The sequence below is a fragment of the Lynx rufus genome, unplaced genomic scaffold, assembly GCF_022079265.1.
Source record: "Lynx rufus isolate CCGP_SWC_20201006 ecotype Redwood Valley unplaced genomic scaffold, mLynRuf1.p SCAF_6, whole genome shotgun sequence".
In the NCBI taxonomy this organism is placed as follows: Eukaryota; Metazoa; Chordata; class Mammalia; order Carnivora; family Felidae; genus Lynx; species Lynx rufus.
In genome coordinates, this window is record NW_025814878.1 from 122,706,996 (window position 1) to 122,724,258 (window position 17,263).

The following is a 17,263-nucleotide window of genomic DNA, read 5'->3' on the forward strand; positions in this document are numbered from 1 at the left end:
AACATTACAGACCACTAAGCACACGGTGGAGCAACTTGTGAGTGCTTAAATTCTGTTCTGATGGTGGCAGTAATTAGGGTGGTGGCCATGAGAGAAGAAGAAGTGTTTATTTTTATATTTCTATTAACCTATCATTGCACATGGGCTTACATGTAAGATGTGTCTGTTCACTTTATATTGAGGATCTCGTTTTTATTTGTATTTTCTTACGTTTGTGTGATTTTTAACCATCTCCTGCAAATCTGGGTACTTGCAGTAGGTGTGTGCGGTAATTGCTTTGAGACTTCACAGATTATATATGAAGTCCTAGTCCTTGCCTTCAGGGAACTTACAACTGTCGTTGATGAATTTGTGTGGCGAGAAAGACAATAATTAAATGCAGCAGATAATGGAAATGTTAAGCGGGAGGAAAGAGAAACAAATATTTGGAGAAGGCAGAGACAATCTGGCTGGGCCATCAGGGAAAGAGGCAGAGCTTGAGAGCTCCTTAGCAGGTAAAGGAGGTCGGCCATTAATTTGTGATTCTGTTGTCAAAGCGTTGATAATGGAAGTTGGATGTGTGGGTATAAAACTTTATTGCGAACGTTGGAATTCCAACTTTGAATAAAAACTTATTTCGTATGTAAAGAATGGAGCTAGGGCTGGAGAGTCAAATTTGCAGATGAGATCTGGTAGAAGGTCACAGCCTAGAAATGGGCGTGCGAGGAAAAGTGGAGAAACAGTTAAAACAGTAAGATGAGCCGTTCAATGGGGGCACGCCTGAGGGCTTCAAGAGCCGCTGAAGACGGGAGTGGCATATTGTCCTGGAAGGCAGAAGGCTATGCTTTTGAGGTGACGTCGGAGCTGGAGTGTAAGGTTGAAAGGGAGCGTTCCGGGCCCAGGAAATTGCAGGTAGAGACACGGCGTGAAAAGAATGTTGACTGGACTTTAAGTGACTTAAGGGCAAGCGCTGTGCTCCTTCCCGGGAGTGGGGAGGGCAGGAAACTCAGCGGGGTCTGTGAAAAGCCCTGTGGTTGTTAAACTCTGTGTTTGGGGCCCAATTGAATTGGTTTTTAAGAAGTAAAGTGATGGGAGGAGCCTGGTGAGTGGGAGGTCGGTTAGGAACCAGCGCTAGATAGAGCACCAGGGAAGCAGTGGCAGCAGAGGACCCTTTGGGGAAAATGTAGACTCCAGTGTGCCTTCCAGGTGCAGGGGGTGGGGAGAGAATGTGAAACGATGTTTACGTAGTGTCCCGTGGAGAAGTTCGGGAGGACAGTTTGAAGTTGCTGGCTCTTTGGGCGAGTCGAGCCAGTAAGCCCCTTCCTCATTCCGCACGGATGGAGACACGTCCAGTCTCCCGGCAGGTGTGTCCTGGGAGCTAGCCAGGCGGGCCGTCCCCACTTTGCCCATCTCTCCTAAGAAGTGTCGGAAGTGTCAGCCCATAGCTGTTCTGACCGCGAGGGCCTGTCGTTTTAGTCGTCCACGCTGTTCCCCCCATTGACAGCTTCGTTCCATTAGAACCCAGACCTCCCAGAGCCCAGATTCTGGCCCCTCCTCCCAGCTCCCCTTCCGAGGAGGTGGACGCTCCAAGAGGAACAGGGAGGCCTGGCGTGGGGGAAGCTGCGGGCAGAGTGGAGGCAGCCGCGCCCTCGCGCCGCCCTCGACTCCGCTGGGCTCCCGCCCCCGGCTCCCACCCCCGGCCTGCCGCCCAGCGAGCGTGCCCGGAGCGCTCCGGGCCACACGGCGGGGCTCATGGTTCGGGCTCCGGGTCTTGACGGCTGCCGAGGGGGAGGCGGGCACGTGTTAGGGCGGGGGGGTTCCACCTGGCCACGCCGCCCGCCCTTTGCGGGCCGGCCTGGCCCCGGACGGGCGTCCGCGTTGGGCGCACGGAGCCGGGAGCTCTGCGCTCTGTGGGAGGCCGAGCATTTGGCGACCCGGCCGCGGCCGTCGGGGCAGTGGGCTCCGGACGCGGGAAGCTCGCTCCCACGGCCCCCTGCCCAACTTCGGGCCCGCCAGTGCCTGCCCCAGTGTGCACCGCCGCCGTCGCCTCGACCTTCGAGGCCCTCAGTCCCGCCCGGCCCGGGTCCCGGCACCCACGTCGAGGCGGGCAGGCGGACAGCGCCGCAGCCAGGTCCGACCCCCCGCGAGGGGACTTGGAGAAGTCGGGGCCCCGCCCACCGCTCCCCGCGGCCCCGCCCACGCCTCGCCTCGGCCCCGCCCACCGCTCTCTGGCTCCTCCCCTTCCTGCTGGCTTGCTCTCGGCGGCAGCCCGCCCGCCTCAGCCCGGAGCGGAGCCCACTGCTCCCCTCTGCCGCCCCGCCCCGCCGGCCTCCCCGCCCCTCCCGCGCGGGCGGTCCGAAAACCCGGAGCGCGGGAGCGCGGCTCCGCCGGGCCCGGGCGGCCGCACTGGGCATGCTCAGTAGCTGGGGCAGGTTTTTTGGTCGCAAGTAGGAAGCTTTTTGCACTACACCGGAGAGGGGGAGCCACGGAGCCAGCCGCGCCGCCGTGCACCGCCGCCGCGCCCGCCCCAGCCCGGCCCGGCCCCGCGGCGGGGCGCGATGAGCCCGAGCCCGAGCCGGCCCGCCGGGGAGTGAGCGCGGGGCGCGGAGGGCGCGTTGCGCAGCTGCTCCTGCGCACAACCCCGCCGCCGCCGCCGCCGGCCCGCACTGGCAGTGAGTGTGAGAGGCTCGTCCGTGCTGAGCTCCCGGCGCCGGGAGCGGGAGCAGGAAGCGCAGGCCACGCAGGGACCCAACTGAAACAAAGTGTCGGCCGCCCGGCGGCGGCGGCGCCTCGCCCCGACCCTGCCCCTCCCGCCCGCCCGCAACTCCGCCGCCCACCATGGCTTCCGAGGAGCTGTACGAGGTACCTCCCCTCCCCCTCCCGGACCCTCGGGCCGCCCCCGCCCCGCGCCGCCCCTCCCCGGCCCCGGCCCGGCCGCGTCCAGCCCGACGGCCCGGCTCCGCCGCGGGCGCCCGCCTCGCCCCCTCCCCCTCCGCGGCCGCAGTTTGCTGGACGGGAAATGTGTGCGAGGGGAGCCCGAGCCACGCTGCTCTGAGGGGCCCGGCGGGCGGGGGGGGCCTCCCCGGAGTTGTCGGGCTCCTGGGGGGGCTCCGGCCGTGGGGAAGTAGCGCTGACACCAGCGACTTGCTCAGACTGAGCCCAAAGTGTTCTTGGCGAGGGCAGTGGGTGTAAAGCCCCTGTTACCGCTTGGCGGGGTCTGTAGGCGGTGCGGGGGTGTTTTTCCTGTCCATTTAATAGAGCGTTTTGGAGAGGGTTTTGCCTCCGGTTTGGGGAGTGGGGCGCCGAAAGGAAGAGTGCAACTGTCTCGGCTCTGCTGCTAGCCAAAGCGATGCAAAATAACGCACCGAAAATGCTAAACGTTGACCACATGCTTTAATTAGGTTAGCATTGTGGCCAGAGCCAGGAAATTTAAATTTAACGCTGATACACCGTCATTCATTTGCGCCGCAGCGTTGCAAGTAAGAAAGGGCACAATCAGAGCTATAAGTTATGAACGAAGGGTTTGCTAGCTTCAACTTCAAGTTTTGGAGTTATCTGTTTAGATCTTTAGACATATTTTGTATGTCTCGGTGTAACTTCTTGACGTATTTCAAAGTAGACTTCCTGGGAGTACAGAAGCTTGGAAGGCTTTCTGTTCTTTTGGATAAATGACTTTCTGTTTATATGTATTTATAAATACATCTTTATGAGAGTCTTAAAACTTTTGGATACTCTTCTGGATTCACCTTTATGATGCGTTTAGGGACCTGGGTGTTTAGGGGCTTAAGTAAGCGTCTGTAACAAGTAGAGACCCAGCACCCTTGACGAACCTTAAGTACCAGGTGAACCTTCTGAGGTGTCTTCTGGGTGTCTTACTGCTCTTGGCATAGAACGGCACTCTATTGCCAACAGATAGCCTTCTAGCAACTTTTTGTTGCTTTTTAAAAGCAAGTGTCCTGCAAAAGTTCTCAGGAGGAGGCTGCCATCTGTAGAAATAATGGTGAGATTGTTACCTTCCCTTACATTGTATGTGGTCAGTGTACCTTAGCTGGCACTGAAAACGTCCCGTTCTCTTCACCATTTTACACATTAGCTGTGCCCTAGTGTATTCAAGATACTATCTTGGGTCATTTGGGTGTGTAAAAGGGAAAAAAATCTCCCTGTCCTCAAGAAGTTTCCCTTTTAGGAAAGCAAGTGGTGTGCATGGGGAAGGTCCCTAAGCAGAAGTTAAGATAGATGCAGATCTTCCAGGCTGACATACAGTTGGGAAAGTACATATGAGGGATTTTGGTTTCTACATTAGATTATTTCTTGCTGGCTTGGGTTTGTGTATTCATTCTTTATTATTTTTTGTGGTTATAAATACCTAATCATTTAAGTCATTCCAATTGGTGTTTGGGTGGAGTAGCACCTTATACATAAGTTGTATCTTATGATCCTGAAGACAATACATTTACCACTAGTGCATTGTGAACTAACTTTAGTTCTTTCTTTGTTTATTCATGTCTTCAGGTTTTCTAGTCACTACTTTTCTAGCAGAATTCATTTATAAGGAACATTTTGTTCAAAATTTGCATTCATTCTGCATGTTCATTGAATGTCAGCCCTATGGAAGTTCCGTAGGGAGATAGGCATAAGGTATGAGGATGGTTCATTTCTTCAACATTTATTGGGGAAGAAATAAGTACATTGCAAAGAAATGATACATTTGCACAACTGACCTTTTGATTCTGGGTTTTGTTTTAGTTTTGAAAAAAAGCTATAGGAGTATAGTTGAAAGGAGAGTAAAAAATATGATAGTATTTTTTAGATAGGTGAGTTTTCTAACTTCTTTTCCTTTACTTGTAGGCAACACTATGACTCTGTGTCTGTATTACTATTGAAAGCTGATATGTGAAAGTTCTGTTTAGTGGTTGAGAGCCTGGATTTGGAGTCAGAAAACCTAGTTGTTGAATTCCAACTTTGTTACCTTGGGTAAATTACCTTCAAAGCTCAGTTTCCTCATCTGCAAAATTGGGATCAATACTCACCTTCAGAACTGTGAAGTTTACATGAAAAAAAAATGTAAATCATACTCTACAATTCCCACAGTGAACACTCAGTAAGTGATGGTTATTGTTCTATTTCAACTGATCTAACATGCCTCCCTAAGGCCTGGTTTTGTTTCTAAAGATAGAGAACTGTATTGTTTTGATCAAGGCGATATTACTTGTGAGGCAGTATGCAATTGTAAATAAATACTACAGTCTAACAGGCTATTTGACAAGGCTGGGGAGAACACTAAGATATTTTAGTAATAAGGTCATGGACATCATTAGTTGCCTTGTTTTATTCGGTTATGCCCAAATCAAAATAGAAGTTCCATGTTTGGTCTCAAATTCTACAATTCTGTAGGGATACATTGACAAAGGAGGAAGTTCAAAGTGTTGCTTCTTGAAGTAACATGGTATACAGTAAGAGCACCGGTTTGCAGAAGCTATGTGAACTTGGGTGAGTTACTTGATTGCTAAGCCTCTGTTTTGTCACCTAAAAAGAAATGAGCTCTCCAGGACTCAGCGTGTTGCCTGGTATGTGGCAATAGGTTCTTCGTAAGTGTTTAAAATAGTTATAGTGACCATGTTTGTGAATAAAAAATAAGGAAACAAGGTGGGGTGGAGCATCAGCCTTACAAAATTGGAAGAGCTTCTGTTGGAGATAAAAATGGATTTATTCCCTGTATTTCCAGCAGCTAGGATTAGGAAAGACAAATTTTTTACTTACTCATACTGAGCACTTCATAGCTTTCACAAAAAGACCAGCTTCCTTTAGATCAGGGGTCAACAAAGTTTATGTAAGGGACCAGGTAGTTGATATTTTAGACCCTGCATGCCATGTACTCTTTGTTGTGGTTACTTGGCTCTGCTGTTGTAGCGCAAAAGCAGTGGTAGACAGTACCTAAATGAATGAGTTATTTTCCAATAAATTGTTTATGGACAGTAAAATTCGAATTTCGTGTAATTTTTGCATGTCATAAAATATTCTTGACCCCCCCCCCAACCACTTAAAAATGTAAAAATCATTCTTAGCTCTTGGGTTTCACAAAAGCAGTGAGTGGGCTGGATTTCTTTTTCTAACCTGTGCTTTAGATGACCAGCTGCTCTGGAACTGAGATTGAGGCACCTGGAGGTGGAGTGTGGAGTAATGGAAGTCCTTCCAGCTGCAATCCCAGCTCTAGACTGGGTTCCACTCCTCCTTGCTATATAATGAAGGGAACAGCTGTGTGTCTTATGTAACTCTCTCTCCTGAACTTTCTCATCAGTAACATGGGGACAATGATAACTACCTCAGAGGATTGTGAAGCTTACCTGACATTAGAATGTAAAAGCAATTATAGTTGATAAAGTGCTATACCCAAGTGTTAAGTGATTGTATTATTCTAGGAAACATCTTTGTCTTCTTCCGTTCTTTTTTTTTAAATGTTTATTCATTTTTGAGAGAGAGAGAGAGCGTGAGCAGGGGAGGAGCGGGAGAGAGGGAGACAAAGAATCTGAAGCAGCCTCCAGGCTCTGTCAACACAGAGCCCATCGCAGGGCTCGAACTCACAGACCGCAAGATCACGACCTGAGCTGAAGTCAGATGCTTAACCAACTGAGCCACCCACGCGCCCCATATCTTCCATTCTTAATTAAAGAAAAAAAACCCACCCAACTCTCAAACCTGAAACCAGACCTGTTTTCCTTTGATATTTGGGAATTGATATAATCCCAGTAATAAAAATTGATTATATCACCAAAGAAAACAGATCAAGAGGACTTTAATTTATCCAGTTGTCAAATAACCACCATAAGACTTTGTTCATGTGGGACTGAATAAGGAGTCAACACTGTAGTAAAATAGAGACACATCTCCTTCTGTGTATATCTTAATAATTCCTTTTTTCTCAGTGGATATGGGATCCCCCCCCCTTGAGAATGATTATAATAGCTAATTTAAATTTTAGTAAGATTATAGCTAGTCCTAGCCTTCTGAGAAAATGTTTCTCCAACACATGCATATTCCAATCTATCAAAAATGGAAGTAAGCTTTTAGGAATGAAGTTGTACCTGGCTTATAAAAATTTCTTAAAGTTGATTAGTTTGGAAGGATAATCAGGATTTGGGGGAAAGGTAAGTCTTTAGAATTTTTCTTATTACTTTGGGATGCGATTGCTCCTTTCTCCTGTGCACCACAAGAATTTTATGTCCATTGACCAGAAGCACAGCTGTAAATAAAATGGAAGTCACAAAGATCAAGAGATGTTCCGTGGATGCTAAGCCTGCATCTGTTGTGTGTGTGTTGGCTCTTAGAAGAATGACCAAGAAAAAGAAGAGTTGTTTGACTTCTAGAGTTGATTGTGGGATAGTGAAGTCAAATGTGTATTTTGAAAATTAACACACTATCTTGAATGTGAATTGCTGAGAATATTATTTATTTATTTGCCTAAACAACAATGTGGAGACCTGCCATGTGCTTTTCCTCTGAATTTTCTTTCAGTTCCTGTGTACAAGAGTAAGTCTTTTTCTGTTTTTGTTATAATATCTAAGAATTGTTGAATTTTTCTTCATGCTCTGTAATGATTTTAACCACCAGAGATATTTTTTGTGGTAATACCTAATTTGCCGTGTTCTGATTCACACTTTGGCATATCTGTGATGCACAAAGCCAATAGGAGTCAAATTTTTGTGAATGGGGAGTAGTGGTTTTTATATCGTGTGTGTTTGTAGATGCAACAGCATAATCTGGGGTCCTTTTTTTAAACATTTATTTACTGTTGAGAGAGAAAGAGCAGGGAGGGGTCAGAGAGAGAGAGGGAGACCAAGGATCCGAAGCAGGCTCCGCACTGTCAGAACAGAGCCAGATGTAGAGCTCAAACTCATGATCTGTGAGATCGTGACCTGAGCCAAAGTTGGACACTTAACCAGCTGAGCCACCGAGGCACCCCTGGAGCCCTTTTAAAATCAGATTCTTGGGCCCAAACCATGAGGATGTAGTTTTCAATGTTTGGGTGGAGACCAGAATCTGTATTTCCAAAAAGCTTTTTTATAGCATGTAGGTGGATGTAGGAACCTTGGGATTGCAACGGTATGTGTTTCTAACACCGAAGCCACACATTGAGGTGGGGTGGGGTTGGGATCTGCCTTTGCAGAGGAAGAACTCCACATGGACCACACTAGTCCTTTTTGCAGGCTCTTAAACTGTTGCTGGTTATTAACTGACTCATTCCAGGAAGGGAATATTAAAAACACTAGGTAGCTAGCTAAGGGTGCTGTAATTTCTATTTTCTGTCTTCATTGTATGGCCTACTTGTCCATCAAGTTGTTAAGATTGGTGCTTACATTTCTTTAAAACAAGGTATTTTTTTCTGGTCATTATTTTCCAAAGTTCAAATATTGCAATAGTTGCATAACTGTTGAGTTACACTGTAATGAAAGAGTGAATTATAGGAATGATTTCCATTCTTGACCCTTTCCCTCTAGAATCTCCTGCCCCCAAATGTTATGCCTTGTGCTGTTCCTTCTACACTTAGTTCCTCATCTGCATATGTGGTTTTAACTCTGAGATGGGGAGATCTTTTAACTTTACTGTTTCCCACACGAACTTAATTCTCTTTAGCCTTAGGGGATCTGTGTTCTTTGGGGAGTCTGGGAAAAGTCTTTCACATTTGTATGAAAATTTGTTCACATGATTCATATAGAGACTTTTTCTGAGGGAGAGGCTCAGTAGCTTTTATCTGTTTCTCAAGGGGACCTGTGACCCAAAACAAGTATTAAAATTGTTCTTGAGATCTTTGAGCTAAGGCTTGACTTTCATTGCTCTTCATTGACTACTCTGACATCGTTTTTGCCAGACTCCGCTCTGCTTCAGCTGGAGTCCACACTAAAACCATATTAAAACTTCACTGATTGGGTTTCGAAGTTATATACTATTTCTCTAAGTGGCTATTCTCAAAATTGTCCATACATGAACTCTACAGTTAAACCAAAGGGGAGTGGGAGGTACAGGCTTCCAGTTATGTAATGAAGGAGTCAAAAGGCTGAAAGATACAGCATAGAGAATGTAGTCAGTGGTATTGCAGTAATATTGTACAGTGATAGATCGTAGCTACACTTGTGGTGAGCACAACATTATGTATAGAATTGTCCAGTCACTGTTGTACACCTGAAACTAATATAACATTGTCTACTGTATTTCAGTTTAAAAAATTAAGCAATATTCTAGCTTCACTTCTGACAGTACAAGGGCTCTAGAATCCTTTAACTCTGATCCACCCCTGAACTTGTTTACATGCTGTTATTTCTGTGTTTATTATTGTCCATTTAAAAAAAACTGATGAAATAGGACATTATTATTCTATTAAAAAAGTTTTTTTTAGTGTTTATTTGTTTTTGAGAGAGACAGAATGAGAGTAGGTTAGGGGCAGAGAGAGAGAGGGAGACACAGAATCCGAAGCAGGCTCCAGGCTCGGAGCTGTCAGCACAGAGCCCGACATGGGGCTCAAACTCATGAGCTGTGAGATCATGAGCTGAGCTGAAGTTGGACGCTCAACCGACTGAGCCACCCAGACACCCCAGGACATTATTATTCTATACAGACAATATTTGTTTAGATTTATTTATATCTTTACCAGTTTCTTTGATCAATCAGTCTTATATTATAGAACTTCCTTCTGGGATTATTTTTTTTTTCCCCTTTTTTAGGTATATCCTTCAGAGATTTCTGTAGCAAAGAGTTATTGGTGGAAAAGTCTAGTTTTTTGATTATCTGGATATGTCTTTATTTTGCCTTCATTTTAGGAAGAGTACCTTCTAAATAAAGCCAGTTAATTGGTCAATTTCTTTAAGCATTTTGAAGGTGTTATTCCATTGTCTTCTGGCTTCCCCCTTATGCTCAAGGAGGTTGTTGTCAGTCCAGGTGTAGTCACTTTACAGGAGATCTGTCTTCTGTCTCTGGTTGCTTTTAAGATCCTCTCTTTGACTTTGGTGTTCTCTAGTTTTATATCAATGTATCTCTGTGAGACTTTCTAATAATAAGGTTTGCATATGATCTGTTTCTTTTGTCGATTTGTCAATTGAAAATGCAAATAAAGTATAAACTAGATTTCAAGGGACATATTTATGAAAATGGATGTAATAGTTACAAAAATAGTTACACATCTACTGCTTCTATGGCAAAAATGTTCAACATCTTTGTTCTGTCAGCTTCTGATACATAAGCGTATCTTCTCTAGCTTTCCTTTACCTGAGGTTGGCCTGTTCATTTGGTCTGAGCTGCTGAAGACATGGTTGTTGACTTACTTTGTCCACATCTGCCCAGCCCGTCCCTTCCTACCTTTGTGTTGCCATTTTTCCAGTTGCTAACTGGTGGATACCCCAGCTTGCCAGCCATGGTGTCACTCCCTCATTTAGGACTTCCGTTACAGTTCACAACTGGCAGGAATCCTCCCCTCCAAGTGACTAATTGGCTTTTTCCTTTTGCACTATTAATTATTTGCACATAAGTATTACTTTCTCTCAGTATTAAATAATATCATGTATATTTTTCCCTGGAATGGTTGGCTTTTTTTTGGTTTGTTGCAGTGTTTAATCTGAGGACTTGAATGTGGCAAGCAGTCAATAATTGCTGATTTTATCTAAAATACAAATATTACAGTGACTGGAGTCACATTTTTTTTTAAAAGTATACCATATATGTAAGAATTATGCATTTAGGTATCTAGTTTGGAAAAAAAATTCTACATGGTGTTTTGGAGGAAAATTATTTCTAAATTTAATACAAATAATTTGGAAGAAAATTGTGTTCCTAGAAAGAGTATTTCGAAATGTTTGTCACAGTATTTATGTTTAGCTGTTGGTGAGAAGTGTCTGTGTAGGGGGCGAGATGTCTAAAAATAATCTCCAGTTGGAGAAGTTAACCACAATATATTTAGGAAATGCCTTTATTTTTTGCCTTATTTTCATTTATAATGGGCTCTCCCATGTGAAGTTTTTAAGAAGTTGATATTTTCCCAGTGTTCATTGTAATGCTCAACAGTGTTGATTGCACGTAATGAATATCTTTGGTTAAAATGTACCCATTTTTCATCAGTAGTTTACTGTTTAGGATTCCAGGGTAACACAGAGTTGCATACAGAAGCATTTCTTATTTTAAAATGTAACTAATGTGGAAGCCTCAGCTATTTAGAATATGTGAGAACCAGGACCAAATGAAAGGCTTCTTGGCTTGGAAAAAGGTGTCACACCCCTTAAACATTGAATGGCTCTGGGTCTCTCTTAGAGACTGTTTTCCTTTATTTTAGGCATAATATGCTTGGACTTCACTGACTTACCATGTTGGGAACAGGTATTTGGTAAGGGAGAGAGGCTGTCACAGGCATGTGAGTTGACATTAATAAGCTTGCTCTTGAGAGGAGCTGATGATGGCACTTCTAGGTCATGGATAGCAGGGGCTCCTGAGCCCCACAGAGCAATGTGAAAGGCATCCTTATGAAAAGAGCTATCAAACATGATTTTAAAAAGAGTTTTGGCATGTAAGTGACAAAATTCAGTTTATTTTTATTTTTATTATTATTATTTTTTAATGTTCATTTATTTTTGAGAGAGGGAGACAGAGTGCAAGCAGAGGAGGGACAGAGAGAGGGAGACATAGAATCTGAAGCAGGATCCAGGCTCTAGGCTGTCAACACAGAGCCCAATGCAGTGCTCGAACCCATGAGCTGTGAGATCATGACCTGAGCCAAAGTCAGATGCCTAACCGACTGAGCCACCCTAGCACCCCAAATTCAGTTTATTTTTGTGGTGTGTTTTCCAGAGTTTCCACCAAAGTATTCTAACAGCAGAAGAAAGCGATCAGATAGCCTCATAAAGCGATGGAGATGGGAACTGAACTCCCTGATGCAAACTTGGCCTGTTTTTGAATTCTCATGTTACCCTAAACCTTAGTGAAGTTAACAGTGTATGCCATAGAAAAGTTTTTGGTTTGATATTAAATGTCTTAAAAGTACTTACACTTAGCTTTTCTCCATTTAACTTTGAGTCAGGTTGATGTTTCAGGAAGGTGAGCCATCAGTTATGGTCTTCCTACAACTCCTGATCTCCTGCTGGGTGTGTGCACCCGGGAGTAAGGGCGGGGGGCTTTTCATGCCATCTTCCTTGATGATGTGAGGTAAAAGAATTATTAGCTGGTTTGGTGATATGTAAATGGGAATATTTGAATTGAGTGATCAAAAAAGTGTTTTAAAATCTTGTTTCAGTAATTCTTACGACTGAAGTTTAAAGATCTTTATTTTCCATCTAAAGTCATCTTATTGCTGGGTGTTCAGGAGAAGCAGCACTAGCTATTCGTATCTCCACTGTCTGCTGATTCTTTACTTAGAAGAACGATTTTGCTGTTCTTGGAGTCAGTCATGAGAGCATTTCGGAGGTCCCTGGTGGAATGGGGCTTGTCTGCTTTACAGCTCCTCCCTACCCAAGGGCTAGGCCAGTACCCCTTAGAAAACTTCCTGTCTTCCATCTCCTCTTTTCCTCTTGAGTGTTCTTGTTCTCATGTCTAGCTCCGGGGCCTTCCACTTGCTTTCCATCCCTCTGCCAGGTCCCCTTTGAGCTGAGGCTTCATTCATCCTGTTTTGACTCTTGACCCCAGCCTCCATACTGGATTGTTGCCTTGGTCAAAGCTCTGGCCCGGCAAGTAGCTGTCTCACTGCCATTTTCTTTACCTTGCTTTTCTTGTATGCAGTCCAGAGGTGGACTCTGACAGTCCTCAGACACCGGAGGTGGAGGTTAGCCACCTCTCCAACTCTTGGCCAGCGACGGGTCCCCTGTCTTAATCTTCTGACTTCCCTCTTATTTGCAGATGAGCTTTTGAGCTCAAAGACAGAAGTAAATGATTATTTTATTACCATTTCTAGGATGGAGAGAGATGTGTATGTGGCAGAGAGTGCTAACTAGAATATGATTTGTAGTACTCTTCCCTCAGAGTATACATGTGAGTAAGATTTTTTCCAGAATTATTTTATATGCCATCATTCAACACCACTAGCTTCGGCTCACAAGTGAGCTTTTTGAGAATGTCTTGATTAAATTGATAGATACATATCTAAAAATGTATTCCTCAGGGAAACAATCCTAAGTAGCTGCAAGTTCGGACTGCTTAAAAATGATGAGGTTGCAATGATTATGTAGAATGAGTTTAAAAGATTGTGGAGGGAGGGGCACCTGGCTGGCTCAGTCGGAGGAGCATGTGACTCTTGATCTCTAGGGGTCATGAGTTCAAGTCCCACATAGGATGTAGGGATTTCTTAAATAAATATTTTAAAGTAAATAAAAGCCTGTGGAATGAGATCTTGTCAAGGTATATGGGTACACATTGGCATGAGGGACTTAAGTGTTAAGACCAGACACATGCAGCTTGCCCAGGAACCTGATTGAAACCAACAGAAAAAGAGATTGTGGTCATGAGTGGACAGCTTTACAGTACAGTAAATATGCACCCCTTGGGGAGAAAAAGACCAAAACCATGAAGTGGAGGGTTGGATGGGGGAAAGGATTATTGTAAAATTCCAGTCTCTTCTATGCATAACCCCACTGGAAGGAAGGCTAAAACCACGGAGTCCTTGTCTCAGCTGATTGCTGTTGCAGTAGAGCAACATGCCTTAGAAGTTGGTAAGCTTTTAAACAGCCTTTCCTGTAGTGGAACAGGTCTCCCCTTGAAGAAGAGTGTTCCCCTTAGGGCTTGAGAAGGAAACATTGGAGAAAATAAGGACACTAATGTGACCAAGGCTTTGAGCATTCTTGTTTCTCCTCTGGAGCAGTGGGCAGAAGATTGGAATGCCCCTTTGTGTTCCTGAGCCCCTCACTCTCCTGGGTGATTGAGGTGAGAACTAAAAGTAAGATGGAAGTTCTCGTCTTTGTGTGCTTTTGCCCCACCTTCCCCCACTCAAAAGTGTTTCTCCAGAGTCCTTCTGCCATACAGCTGTCTGCTCTGCTCGCCTGGGTGAAGAGATGTCCTCATGTTTTTCACTGAATCAGTGGAAATGCTTCCCATAATTCCCTGGGTGATGTGAGGTCAGCTAGAACCCTCACCTTGTCACAGGCGCTTTTGGTTTTCAGTTGTGCTTCTTTTCTTAGTAGTAAGGGAAGTAAGAGAAGTGATGGAGGGGTGGGCAGGCCTGGCTGTGCTCACATTTTGCCCTTGCACAGTCCTTATTGCTGGGGTAGCTCTGGGCTGGTTCCTCCCCGCCTCCAGGCATCTCTCTGAATCCCAGCGGGCAGGAACTCTGGTGGTTCAAACTCCAGGACCTCCCACCTGAAGGGAAAGAGTGGCTTCACAGCCACTGCAGTGGTTTCTCAGCTTTTGAGGGAAGGTGTGTATCAGAAGCTCCCATCACTGAACGTTGTTGTAGGATCAGTTCTGGATCTAAGATTTGTGCCCAAATTGCGTTTTGTTTTGTTTTCTTTAGCTCTCTTGCATTTTTGGCCTTTTCTAACTCTGGGTCAAGGGAAATGAGACCGAGAGTTGCTGCCTTTACCACCTACCTACTCTCTCTGTCCCTCTTCTCATCTGACCCCTCTGTTTTGGAGCCCCATCCTGCTGCACTCCATATAATATGGAATCGAACTTTTCAGAAGAGTTTAGCTTCCGGTTCTTAATGAAAAAACCAAGTGAACAATAGAATCCTTCTGCCTTTGTACAACAGTAAACTTTCAAACTAAACTCAGCTACTCTTTGCTTGCATACTTTTCTTGCAAGCATACTTCTCTCTGGATTTGAGAATGGATTTCTCATTCCTGCTGTACATCATTATCAATTTAGGACATATAGTCAGGGTTTTGCTTATTTATTATATATAAAACATCAATAATGACACAGAAGAACAACAAACACATAGAAAGATTTGCTCTTCACCCCTCTTATCTATTTTGGATATATGTTAGCAAAAGTTAGCAAAAAATTATCTAGTAAACATCTTGAAATGATTTGTGTTTGTTAAAAGTGACATTTGAAAATTTTCTTCAAGAGAATTTATAAATATACTGATGAAACCTTTTAAATGGGAAGATCGCTTAAATTTAAAAATCTTGCTTGATAAATTTTAATGAGCAATTAATAACATGACTTAATACTATATTTAGGTATGTGTAGGTGACCTTTTGCATTAGCCTGCTATATAAAAACTTCTCAGAGTTCGGGAGGCATTACCTCTGTGGTTTAGGGTTTACTGTAAGTTGTTGGAGATGTTATTGTCTATATGATATACACTGCACCTTAACCAAGAAAAAGCCATTTTCCTTGCTATGAGGACTGAAGTTAAAAGGGTTTCTTAAACTCCTTGTAGTATAAGTTAACAGATGATGGTCGCTCCATGATAAAAGATAGATAGAATCCTAATAAATACCATAGTCTGCCTTTTCTTCCATGGTCACCATACTTGAGGTTATTATAAGCAGAACATAGAGCAGATGTGACTGAAGCAGTGGCATCTTCTGATGTAGCTTGTGGAAGCAGAACAGGGAAGCTCAACTAATTTCCTGCAGTTTCACAGTTAGCCAGTAGGTTTCCCATGCATAGCAGCTTGGAAATCTGTATGGACCTAAAAATGAGTGGCTAATTATAGGGTAGGAAATGAATAAGCTTTGCATGAGATTAAACAGATTTGCAGGGAGAATGAACTTAATGCACCATCATGGATAGCAATTTTTGAGTGTCCTCAAAGATTTCAAATTAAACAAATGATTTATAATGAAGCACAACACATTGATGAAAACAGAGAAAAGACCAAAGAGTCCATTTGTCCAACATTTTGTCCACAGAAAATATGGAGGTGCTCACTTTGGAAGAGAATTTGAAAGTTGCTGCAGAGATGATCAATATAAACAATGATGATCTGACATTTCCTGTGATTTTTTTTTTAAGAAATAGAGCAAAGTAACATGTTTGGAGAGTACATTAAAGGAGAGAAGACATGTCCAATATAATCCTTAAAAGACTGACGTACAGTGGCAAGCATTAACATTCCTAAGAAACAGAGGAACAGTGTCAAATCCGCATGTAATTTTTGTCACCAATAGATAGCACTGTTCATTGTATAACTGATTCCATAGGGTCGAATAGATTTAGTATGTGGAAATTACAAAGTTTGAGGATCTTGAGATACAGAGGGAACAAACCTGAGGCCTGAATGGTGGATTTCTTTATTAGGATGCTTCATATTGTTTGTGAGCAACACTTTTGATTTAGAACATATCATCAATGTAACTCACTAGACTTACAGTCCTGAATTGTGTTAGTTCATTCCAAAATTCATTTCTCCCTCAGGGAGTAAAGATTTGGCGCCACAGAGGATATTCAGAAGACTGTCTGAGGGCAGTCCTAGACAGGAGGAAAGTTCTGGGAATGTTTTGTGTTAACAGCCTCTTTGAAATCAGAGTTTGGCATTTTAAAGTCAGTACTTGAACCAGCTGACATCCGCTTGGCAGACAGGGCCTTTGAATTTCATAGTCTCAGAATTTACGTGGTCTCATCACCTTACTCGTGGTTTGTGTGTGAAAGCCCTGTGTATGTTTACTGAGAAAAGAAGAAGAAAGTCTAAGAGGGGAAAAACCGTTGTTCTTTGTGCTACCACTGTAATCAACTTCTGTGAACCACAGAGGACCACTATTCTGGACCTCCCTACACATAAGTTCAGTTAGAAGAATGGATTTATACAGAAAACCATTATTTTATAAAAACAATTATATTTAATAGAAAAACAATTATATGCATGCCATTTAATAGAAAACAGAAGGTAACATGAAAAAAATGTAGAATTTTAAACACCTTTTTCATTTGTCCATGTTTCTTTTGCCTTTTTCTTACTGATGTGTTGGAGTTCTTTGTGATGGATGCTTTCTTTGTTATACGTCTTGCGCATATCTTCTGTGATGTGTCTTCATTCTTAAAAAAATTTAAATTTGTAATATAGTTACATGTTAAGTTTTACATTTTAATGTAGACAGATTTTCCCCATTTTGTTTCTTGTTGAGGACATTCTTCCCCCAGGATGAACTTTAGTCCACCTACAGTTTGCTTTTATGTATGATATAAAGTTGGGATATGATTTGCTTTTAAAATATGGATAATCTGTTGTCACAGTTTATTAAATAGTCCATCTCTCCCCCATTTGTTTGCCATCTCAGCCATGTATAAAGTTTTCTTTATGTATGGGTCAGTTTCTTCTGTTCAGTTGGTATTTGTCTTTTCGTGACCATGCCACACTGTTGTAATCAGTATG

At 43.6% G+C, this 17,263-nt stretch overlaps 1 protein-coding gene across 2 annotated transcripts in view; it reads left to right on the plus strand.

Annotated features, from left to right (window-relative positions):
- The first annotated feature begins 2,598 nt into the window (after positions 1-2,598).
- CDYL (chromodomain Y like) overlaps positions 2,599-17,263 on the plus strand; it is a 184,095-nt gene continuing 169,430 nt past the window's right edge. For both annotated transcript variants that reach the window (XM_047102187.1, XM_047102189.1), the window contains exon 1: positions 2,599-2,841. In XM_047102187.1, the coding sequence (XP_046958143.1) occupies positions 2,818-2,841 (24 nt within the window). In that variant the 5' untranslated portion in view covers positions 2,599-2,817. The remainder of the gene's footprint in view (positions 2,842-17,263) is intronic.